Below are 12,064 nucleotides of genomic sequence, written 5' to 3' on the forward strand. Positions count from 1 at the left end.
AACCAAATGGTATATGCTGAACTGATGTTTTGTGTACTTTTCAGTTAATCTATTTTCGAAAATGTTTAAAATTTTGCTTCGATTTTCCCAATCGAAACAACAAACAAACAAAAATATGAAACTTTTCTCTCGACTTTTTGTGCAAACACAGTACTTAGTCTGATATCAACTATATTTTCAATTAAAAATATCTTTTGGCTACAGTCGTTTTAATAGAGGGTTTCGGTTCGTTTTTTTGTTGCTAATATACGTGAGTGTATGCCATGGATAGAACTGGAGAATATGAAAAGTTTGCATGCTCAACCAATATTCACTTTAGCTCTTCGAAAAACCGTACTCGTTTCGAATTTATGGTTTCTGTATCTGCATATTATACCTATATACCGTTTTCCAAACCAGACACAGGTGGGCAAAGGATTTAGATTCCTTTATGTCTGGCTTATGGTTTGTTAATCCCTATTATCGGAAATAGAGTATGATGTATAGTGCTTTTATGTGCAAGGCGGCTACGAAAACTGTGTGTATGTAAAATGTTGTTTGCAAGCAACTGATTTTAAAATTTTGTTTTTATTTGAAACAAAGTGAGATTCGAAAATAAATTTTAAAACAAATTTCATGTAATGGGTGGGTGTTATCAAGAGGCATTAGTTTTATGGTTAAGGGTTATTATACACACACCTAGCGATTATTTTAAAATATGTAATCGACAAAGAAATTACAGTCAACGGGCAATTTGAATCGGATTTTTTTCCTCGAATAGAGCCGTGTCCTGTTGTAAAACTTTTAATGGATTGGGCGTTATAAGGTCATTTCGTTCAATATTTCTGTGGCTATTACAATGTCATAGATTATTCATATCGTATGATCAATCAAAGTTACATCAATTTTTTCGATTCAATCGAAACTTTTTCCGCTTTTAATTGAAACAAAAATGATTTTTTTTTGTCATTTCCATCAACATCACTGTGAGTAATTTGCTTTTAACGAATTAACGGCAATGTCAATAATATTTACAAAATTACACTTCAAATCAGTCAACAGTTTTCGAATTCCGAATCAAATTCAAATTCAAAATTAAAAATTAAAAAAAAAAAATCGTTCCAAACATACATGTAACGCTGCGTAATGTATATATATAAATGAGTATATCGCTATATTATACACATAACCCATCCGCGAGTCCTGCAAAGTCTGTTAATTTCATTAACACGTAATACTATGCTTATCGTATCGTAAACGAGGATGATCGTTTAAATGCGCTCATTTTTTGTCCGTCTGTTAATAGCATCGCAACATTTTCTATTTTGTGATAATAACATATACAATGATTGTGTCGGTGTGCATAGTGTAAGTGAAAAGCTTTTGATGTAAATTGAAATATTTCGGTAATATTATCCGAGCATATCAGTTGGCTGAACCAAAATCGATGGTACTCTGCAAAAAAATAACTTTTTTTTTGGAGCAAAATAAAAAAATAAATAAATATGAACCAGTAGTCGAAGCATTTTTCTGTGAGCTCTTTAGGGCAGTTCTTGTATGGAGGAGATATACAGCAAAAATTTTTTTTTCATGTGGTTTAGAGCTCCATTTATATGAAATTTTGAGTACAAAAAATAAACAATTTTTTTTTAGTATTTACACTGCATATAATACAAATAAATATATTCAACTGAAAATAAACTCTCTTCACAATCCGTAAAATATAGGAATAGCATCAAATGAAATAGTTTTTTTTATTGTGTTGTTGTCGTCATCCTTCTTTTATCTATCTCAAAACCGCATTACATTTTTGCTTTATTCACCGGATTTTTTTCTGTTTTATAACTTAGTATAAACAAATATATCGTCATTCTCTATATCCCTTAAGTATATTACAAAACACAACACACACACTGAATTTTCTTTTCTTTCTTTCATTTCTCCTATGTTATATGAGTTACTCACATAATACATTATCGCACCGATTCCTATTGATTTAACACTATAAAATCAATTTAAGCGTAAACACAAATACGCTTAAACAAACCAATGATTGTTTGACAAAGAATGCTTGATGTAAACCTGAAGAGCCACTCAAACCCATGGTTTCAGTGGCTGAACTTCTTGAAACTTTGCTACGTGCCGCACCTTCGATGATATTACTGTTTTCGTCCTCATTGCCTGGTGACGCATTGGTGTTGTGGTGGGCATTCTGGTGAGTGGCTGGATGACGATCAAACGAAGACTTTGTATTGCTTTTGATACATTCGCTGGCGGGTGGATGCCAAACTTTTGTTATATTTGGATTGTGACCTTCGATGTATTCGGTGCCCTAAACAAACGGAAAGAAAATTTTATCAATTAAAATTTCTCCGAGCACATTTTCTCATCAAAACTGGAAGCGTTAAAGGTTTTTAGTAAAATAACGAAATTAAATGGGAACAATAAACCAGATTGGAGAGTCAACAAAATATGCAAATTATTGAATGAACGACATGAAAGTATATCGATTTTGCTTTAACCTTAATTTGAAAGTTCATTTTGTAAACGGTAAGATAAGCGATACAAGAAAGGTTATACATTCTTCGACTTGAGCCCCTGACTCAGTAATGGAACTCATTTGCATTCAAACACTAACCAACCCTAAACAGATAACGCAATTTAAACGAACATAAAAAGTCCTGAGGATAATTATCTTCAATTATGTATCTGCGGCTTCTTAAGACTGAACGCAAAATTAGACTTAAATGCAAATATTGAACTCTTTCGTGGTTACTGCCATAATAGAAACTAAAATAGCAGAGACGATGAGAGTGAAAATTATGCTTTCAATTTGAATAAAAAGGAATTGAATGTTCCAGTCACTCCTACGAACAAAAATCTAAAACAACGTTTCTGTACACAACAGATGTACGTATCTTTTCAACGTAGTGCTTCACTCGTAAAATGAACCTTTTGTGCATACTCGAAAAATGAAATTTCTACTGTGAACATTTCCTCAAAAGATCCTCTTCACATCTTGTGTTTGTAATCAACTTTCTTTTCGATATAGGGAAAAAGGCTGGACATAAAATGATTTAATTTTCTGAAGTCGTATCTTTTACGATTACGATAATGTCAACAAAGTCTTTCCTGGAATGTTGAATGCCAGTCTGATGTTACAAATGGTAAACGTTTCCGTTTTCTGACCGCAGAATTTTTTAGAAGCGGCTAATTAATCTCTTTTTATCTAGTCTTACGAATGTTTAAACTAATGAAGTAAAAGATTTTGCATCGCTTGACGAAATGCATCAAACGAGAGAGGTAACAGATTACGTAATAAATTACTTGCTTGTGATTTGTTAAACTACTTCGACCTTGGTTGATACGAAAAAGAAGCAAAAGTTCGTTGAACGTATTTAATACAACAAATCATCCCAGCACAGATTTCTTCACCAAAAGCTCCTTTGTTCATTATATAAAATCCAGATTTTTTACAACTAAATTTTTGTGCAAAATTCATTTAATTCAATCTTCACAAAAGTTTTTCCAAAGTTGCAACGGTTTACATTAAGTTTATTCTACCCTGAAAAGGAGACGCTGAAAGTATGCTAGCAATTTAAATTGAAAATATTAATAGTAATAACTCTAAGCGAAATGCTTTTATGGAATTAAAGGATTCGCGAACTCCCGCCTTTGTTACGTCAATCGGACGACCGTCGGAAAAAGCTTTTAGCACGAGACTTAATTTGTTGGCACAGAATCGTTTACTGAGTAGAAAGTGATTTTGAGTGTATTGATTCCAATATCAAATAAAAATGGAAAATTTATCGAAACAATTTTACTTCGCAAATTCTTGAAGGAAGTGAATACACTTTCGATCATCAGAAAGTTTTTATCTCAAAAACAAACTCTTCATCATTTCGCAAAATAAGAAAAAAATGCCAAAAATTAGTTCAAATTGCATTGTTCTATGGTGGAAATATTCGTAATATAAATTTTCCATATAAACCTCGAGGAAACCATAATAACATTTCGGAATAATAAATTTAACTTGTTTTCTATTGAATTTATTTACAACCATGGCAGAAATTGCAGAATTTAGTTTTATATCTGGCGACATCAATTCTAAATCTGTGTCAGCAGAAAAACAACAATTCTGGTAAACTGAGTAGATATATCAATACAATATAAACTTGGGTTGATTGTCGATTTTAGATTGTTACTTGTTACATAAGGTAGAGCGGTACAATAACAAAACGTCGATGTCGTTGTCGACAAATATGCTCGTCACACGTAAATAGAAGAAAGAAAAACAGATAAATGTACGGAAAAACTTATCTGCGAGACATTTGAAAATTGGAAAGGAAAAACTAATCAAAACATTGCATTTTGCAATGTGTGTATACATCTACCCTTCGTTTAATACCATTGATTGGTAAAGAACAACTGGAGTTCGATGGCATTAAATAAAATTTACTTTTATTTGTCTACACAGAGAACGGATATTAAAAGTGCTTACGTTTTTTTATTAGATACTTATGGAAGAGAGAACAAAATTGAATAATAAATTCAAAAGTTTTTATCTGCTCTCTGCCACCACCCTCACACGTAAGATAGAATACAGTATAAGACCGGTTTCTTACACTTTACATTATTCGGATATACCCCAGGAATCGAGACGAATACATGCCAATGCTGGTGCTCTTCGTTATTTTATATTAAGGTAAATTTATAATTCTATATATCTTGAAAGAAAAACGATTTTTTTTCCTTATCCCAGACGCTTCCATAGGTATTAGAAGAAAAGTGGTTTTATCGTATTTTATTGAAGATGCTTTTTAAAATGGAAATATTTTTCGCAACATCACCTTTTCGATTTCATCGTAAAGTATTAAAATACTCTCTACCCCAAATCCAAGATATACATTACAAATAAGGGTACATCATACATATAAGGTTCAGTTAGTTTGGTTCGTAGCCGGGAGTTTTCTATATACATTTCTTTTTTGTTAATACCACACCTCTCTCCGTATACCCTTTAACCCGATGATGTAATAGTGTGGTTTATGCAAAAGGCAACCGAGTTTATTTTTATACATTTTTTTTTCGTTATCACTTTGCATGTGCAAAATATTTTTTTAAAGATTGGGTTTAAAATTAGAGTGCTATATAACATATAGAATAGTCATTCGGTACTTTACCCTAGGTATTTGTAACGTACAATCTGTTGAACAGAACTGGCCCCGTTTCGTGAAAATTATTACGTTATTTCGAAGAGAGGAGCGGGGAGCGTTTTTTTTATAATCTAAAAAAATTGCTTCGAAATAGGAAAATATTTCAATTCGTCTGTCTGTGCACTAGGTATACAACATGTACAACGCTAAGCTACATATCCTCAATCTTTTTATTTCATGGTAATGTGGGTTTATAGGTTGAAAGGGTATTATAAAAATTTTTCTATTCCAAATTTGAATGAATAAAGTTTTTTTTTGTTCGTTGGTTTGCTGCTGCTGTTTTTTTTTCATGAATGAATGTATGGTTTATAGGAAGATTGGAAAACATTTTTTTGATTTATTTCATTTTATGGTTTTGCCGTTATTTTTTTCCGCCGTTTTTCTTAGTGTCTGGGAATTGGGAAGTACACTAAAAAACGGGAAGTATGTTGAAGGCAAATAAATGGAAGTTAAGCGATAAATCGTGGGATTTATTAAGTTGTGGATAAACGGAACGAATATGATTTATTGATTTTATATTTTTGAGGTAATGTACGATCGGTCGAAAGATAGTAGTTAACTTCGTTCCATTTAAGTAATTTGAGATTTTGAATGTACTTTTCGCATTCGCATAATTTTAGTTCGGCCTTTCATTATCATCATTTTTCAATGAAATCTTAAAAGGAAAAGTTTTTCTGGCGAGATTAGTGAGTTTTCAAATTTTCTTGCTGTTGCTAATTTCTGTACTTTCAGAAATGTATATATTCATCTGTCATCGATTACGGAGACAAAAATAAACGAAGAGCACTGGCAAGAGTGTAACCTTATATAGGAGAATATTAGTGTAACCAAAGTGAACAAACAAATGAAGTAAAAGATTTTCTGAAAAACTCTTGACTAGGACTGCCATGCAACGGAAGCCCTTGTGCGTAAATGGAATTTGCTACAAATCACATTATTTTTGACTTTAAGTTTTGATTGACCTACGACTTTTTCATGTGAGAAGATGTTGTCGAGAAGGTTTGTATCACTTACTAAAACTGTACGTGTTATTTTCGCAGAAATCAGAAAATTCAACAATTTTAAGTTTGACATATTGACCAGCTCTGGGAAAACTGAGCAATTTATGATAATTTCGTTAAACTGCTGACTTTTAACAGAGCCGGTCAAATGACTACAACCAATACTACTAATACGGTATTTCTACAACAAAAACTAAATTTTATTTAAAGCTAACACATTAGTGGTCGTTATTGCGGTCGGACATTTTTCAAAAATGATTCTGATGAAAAGATATCATCAAAAATGAAATACTAAACACACAAATGTAGGCTACAATTTTAGCTAAGCATCGATGTCTCTTAATCAGAGACTTCTTTTGTTCGAACTTCGAAGAATCATCCACAAGCATTTTTGATTCAGAATCTATGACTTCATTCGTTTCCACATACATTTCGATCATCAATGTTTCTCAAAGTTTGTTATCGACGAAAGCTAACCGAAGGCTTAATTTTTGCACCAGGGAACCAGTTCATGAATGTTTACTTTCAACAACATTTCAAAGAAATTTAAAAATTAAATCGTCCTCAAATCTTGGCATAATTCGCATCTACTCAACGGTTATCGTTATCATTTATTCAATTTTTTTTTCCTTCTGCCTTCCGCATAAAAGTTAACACAGCACATTATTCGTCTCACATTTCCACTGTACACACACAATTCTATCTCTGGCTACCAGTAGAACAATACAAAATTCGTACATTAAAGTTCACATAAAACACGCTTCAAAATTGTATTTTTAATTCGTCTTAGCAATTATCCTTAGCACACAGCTATACACACCGGCTTATCTGCATTTTCTTTAATTAAAATTATACGGAAAGCCAGAGAGCTTGTAATTAATACTTTTTTTTTCATGCAATTAGCCGACACGTTCATTAAAGTGATTTTTTTTTGTTCTTCTTTGAATGGATAGATTGTTGTTGGTGTTGTTCTTGTTGCTTTTTTTTCTCGTTAAATAAATTTTCTTTGACTCTTGGAATACCATAACAAAACTATAATAAATTAATTAAAAATAACTTTTGTTGAATTACACAAAGAAGGGTCCATTAAAAATTCCATATCTTTCATTCAGACACACATACACACATCCATGCACGCACACGTTTTCTCTGTACAATGGGTAACATCATCAATTAAAACGGAATGAGATTGCAACTTTTATAAATTATTTTGCTGTAAAAATGCCCATCACAAGTAAAAGCAATGAACTGAACTGAAGAAAGAGAGAGAGAAAAAAAAACCGAAACAAAATTTGTATTAAACAATAATGACTTACCGGTATTAATATGTTTTTGGCGTCCCAGCAAATTGCTTTAAATGACCCTCTTCTGGTGACTTGCTGAAAACTATCAAATTGATTTTTCCAATCGTACGTTACGAGACGTGACTCCAACGTCATGCCAGCCAGTTCTGTGGGAGACGCGATCAACACTGGATTCGAACCACTTTGGGGAATAAAAATGAAGATAGCACGAGAAAGAGAGAGAAAAAAACAAATTTATTTTCAAGCAAAATTGATGATTCAATTAGATTAATGAACACGAGGAAACTGTCAAATTTTTGTTGGTTTAAAGTGTTAATATATACATCGAGTCATTGTGGAATATATATGCGTGATGATCGTTGACGCATAAATGCTATTTCATGCAGTAGCCTCATTTTACTACTACAAAACCACAACGAATCGTTAGAAGCGTACACGCACATAGATCAATAATTAGATACGTGGACATCAAATTCAAAAATTTTAAACGACTGCAGAAGCAACCACAGTTCTTTACCAACATTCAATTTGACAGTATCATTTCAAATGTTCGTTTAACCAAAGGGCACTTACATTGCGAGCTCTTGTATTCCCAATGAATGAAGAACTGTTGGTAGACTAGGTAATGAATGACATGTGGTCAGCTTCTTCTGCCGCGGATAGTAATACGTTAGGACTATACAACTCTCTTCCCTGGTTGTTATCCCACCTAAAATTGTCATTTACATCAATTAGTTATTGCAAACGAAACTCGTTTCCCATTTTTGTTAACAACCTAATGTTATTTGGTCTCTAGTCGAGCTGTCGTATGTGCATTCAGATATCAGTCGATCGCCGGGCATAGTACGGATAGCCGTTGGCAGTCGCCTGTATTCTTGGTAATTCGGATCGATATTTTTGTCGGATGCAATCGGTGTGAATTCCTCATCGTTTCGGATGTGTCGCAATTTTATCTCCTTGCCAATCAGATGTGTTCGCATCATTACGGCAAATATTGAGATCCCCTGGCGGGGGAACGCTTTACGTGTACACTCTTCGATGCAATGACCTTCGGATACGACTTTTTCTTGGAATGGTGGAATTATGTGTCGCCAGTTCGGGTCCATGCCTGTTGGTAAGTTGGTAATTAAATAATGGATGTCAGTGTTCAATGCACCTTTCAGAAACGTCACTGGTCATCTGTTAGCAACAGCGACGACAAAAATGAACGATGAGCTCAATTAAGTCATCTATTGTATTGCAAATTGATTAAACAAATGAAGTAAAAGATTTTGCATCAAAGACCAGGCGATATAGTAAACAAAAGAAGTAACAGATTAAATCGCTGTTTTTGAAAGGCAAATTTAATTTCGCTTAATACAATGCGCTCTGTTTCCTAAATGAGTTATGTATAGAAAATCCTTTGGGCAACTGTATTTAAGAGACGAATGCTTTATGCTAAAATTAGCTCTAATTCGGGAGAGGCAAACGATCCATGAAATGATGAAACCAAAATTTTAAATGAAAATCCATTGTTGCCCATAAAGTCTGTATAGTTTGGATTACTGCAACAATCAGTAGATATTATCTTCTCGATAATAATTGAAAAGAACATGGCTCATTACGTTCATTATACGGAATATTGTTAAGCGAAACTACGGTCGTAAATATGGACCATATTGAATATGCACCATTTCAACTCAACATTATCTTGTTACATTAGTACCAATCCTATTGTTCCAATTAACGTCTATTCGACCGGCAAATATATAATACATTCATGCCCATCAATCGTTTGTGTATATATATACGTCTGTTAATATCAAATTCCCCGAGGAAACAAAAAGTGACATTGTCGTAAAATCACGTCCATACAATGTCGTTATTGCAATTACAGGAACAGGTATACATATACGTACAATGTTAGAACAATACCGATTTGCCATGGCTCACATGTACAAGGAAATCTTGTGTCATGCGTGCAACAAATATATAAATGTCTTGCAATAACGTTTTTCACTCTTCGAGAGACAGAACGGCAAATTATGACGAATATCACACAACGTACCTATGGACAGAACACCTGCGTCATGCTTCCTCAAATTGCTCGTATAATACAGTCTTAAACCGGAATTGTCTGCCTGCTGACGATTGGTTGATTTTATCGAATCGGCACTACTCAATGGATTGTTGTAGTGCGTTTCCATCATATAGAATTTCGTCTGTTTCGAGTCCAAAGCGTAGCCAGCCTCCAGTGGAAATGAAAATCCCTGTGAAAGGAGAAACAGACCGTCGTTGTACAACACACTCAATTTTACATAATTTATGTTGTCAACTCTCCGCGAAAATAACATTTTCCCGGACTATAACCTAATAATTATGCATTTTCATTCACTAGTACTACAACAAAATGTTTTAAGCAAAATACCTCAGAGCCCTTCGCCCATGTAGCAACGATAGCATTGCACGATAAAGGTGGATTATTTGGACGGTAGCACGGGCGACCTTGCTCCCTTGACATCAATTCCAGTTCGGGTGATGCCCCCTGACACTCGTACAGTATTATATGTTGCATATATGGAATGCTTGCCGCTGAATCAAATACTGGTTCGTACTGTGGAACATTATTTTCGGAGAAAAAACATTTAATTAAAAACTTAATTAAATTTCATGTCCTCTGCACATTATAGGGAATTGCGGGAAATGGTGAAATTTGAAAATTTACTAAAAACAATCGAGCAAGAATCATTTCCACGGTGATTTATTTGTTTTGAAATTGTATCGAAAGTTGTAAAAAGTTCATTAAAAATATGAAAACTTTAATTTTTCTAAAATCATCAACCGATTTTAAGATTTTACTCTTTTCAGTTTAGCTCCAGAATTTTATGTAAAAAAATCCAATGTCCACTTATTGAACGAATGAAACGTGAAATACTTACACTGAAGAGTATAACAATTTTCAAAAAAATACTCAACTCATTTATTATTTTTGATTAAACTCTAAACTTCTTAGAAAAATATTTTAAACAACAGCTCTTATGAGTTTAGAATTAATATGGTTGAAAATTCACACTTTCAGTGCTACTTGTTAAAAATTCAAAAACATTTCCTGCGAAATTCGTTCTCCGTTGAATTTGGACGTAAAATTTCACAAATAAAAAAAAGTGCAGAAAAATTGGAATCAGTTGATATTGACCAAATGGCTTTTTGTCAGTTTCACGATTTCTGTAAATAAGATCGCTAAAAATCGTTCATAAATTTACGACATCAATTCAACATCAAAAGATTGAACAAATTCATGCACATTCGTTCCAAATTTGAAAAGCGAATTTGCTCACATTTTATGTCATCAAATTTGAGCAAATTCGTTTCGCATCATTTGAAACGAATGTGCTCACATTCGCTCAAAAAATGTGGCGCGAATGTGGCCACATTTATTTTGAATTATTTTTGAAAATGCAAATTCACCAATAATATTGAATAATTCATGAAAATGATTTGCGAATCCGTAAAGTACAGGTCAATATCATTCTAGATGTGCGTCAAAAAAATCCGAAGTTAGTTGGTTCATGGGCGCATTCGTTCGATGAAGATGGGCGAATGTGCATTTTTTGGGCAAATTCGCTAAGTCTCATGGACAAATTTGTATTTAAAAAAAATATTTTCAGAATTTTTTGTTGTGTCACTAGATTGCTATGAGCCTGAAGTCTTCGGATCTGCAAAAATATTTCAAGATTTATTCAATATTGTTGGCGAATTTGCATTTTCAAAAATTGTCATAAAAAAATGTGGCCACATTCGTTTCAAATTATTTGAAACGAATGTGTCCACATTTGCCTCGCAAATGTGATCACATTCGCTTTCAAATTTGAAATAAATGTGAACGAATGCGAAATATGTTCTTTGAAGCAGAATGAATCAAAATGGTTTTTGAAGCATACTAAGATTGTATGTTAGAAATAAGTTTCAAGAATATAAGCTCGAGTGTTGGTTAAACACGAATTGGTTAAATACATTTGATTTTTTTGTGGTTAATAACGTTCGAATTTTGGGAGCACAATTTATTTAGCCTGGTTTCTCCAGACAAACACTAGAAAGAAATGTTGGTCTCATGAAGATGGTGTAAATACTAACTTTATTCAGCGTGAGTTATACGTAATTTTTGAAACAAAAGCTTTTTACTTTTGCTTTATAGATTGAGAGTTTATAGAGTAAGAAACGAAATTAATTAATTTTTTAATGTACGGTGCAAGTTTTATCATTCATGTTTCGTTGGTTCTATTAGTACCATCGTTAAACTTGTGGGTATACAGGCGTATACAGGGCTCAGAAACGATAGAGTCTAGAGTAAAATTAAAGAAGTAATCGGCTGTTTCGTTGATTTTTTTAGACAATAAAGTTTACAAACGTTGAAGCTCTATAAATCAAAGAGCTATATCGAAGTTACAATAAGTCTCGAAATGGATTAACGTTATGAACCTTTTTGCTGAGATTTAATTTTTGTTAAAATACCAAATATAAACATTTCCCGCAACTCCTAGTATGAGCGTTCATATATATATGTATAACATTCAGCTCTGACATG

General features: G+C 33.0%; 1 protein-coding gene across 2 annotated transcripts in view; it reads right to left on the reverse strand.

The window, feature by feature from the left end:
* Nucleotides 1–248: 248 nt before the first annotated feature.
* LOC119066872 (MOXD1 homolog 2) overlaps nucleotides 249–12,064 on the reverse strand; it is an 88,614-nt gene continuing 76,798 nt past the window's right edge. For both annotated transcript variants that reach the window (XM_037169547.1, XM_037169546.1), the window contains exons 7-12: nucleotides 9,908–10,093; nucleotides 9,548–9,749; nucleotides 8,276–8,608; nucleotides 8,074–8,209; nucleotides 7,513–7,681; nucleotides 249–2,311 (exon numbers count right to left, since the gene is read on the reverse strand). In XM_037169547.1, coding sequence (XP_037025442.1) covers nucleotides 1,982–2,311; nucleotides 7,513–7,681; nucleotides 8,074–8,209; nucleotides 8,276–8,608; nucleotides 9,548–9,749; nucleotides 9,908–10,093 — 1,356 coding nt within the window. In that variant the 3' untranslated portion in view covers nucleotides 249–1,981. The remainder of the gene's footprint in view (nucleotides 2,312–7,512; nucleotides 7,682–8,073; nucleotides 8,210–8,275; nucleotides 8,609–9,547; nucleotides 9,750–9,907; nucleotides 10,094–12,064) is intronic.

This window comes from Bradysia coprophila, chromosome IV (assembly GCF_014529535.1).
Source record: "Bradysia coprophila strain Holo2 chromosome IV, BU_Bcop_v1, whole genome shotgun sequence".
In the NCBI taxonomy this organism is placed as follows: Eukaryota; Metazoa; Arthropoda; class Insecta; order Diptera; family Sciaridae; genus Bradysia; species Bradysia coprophila.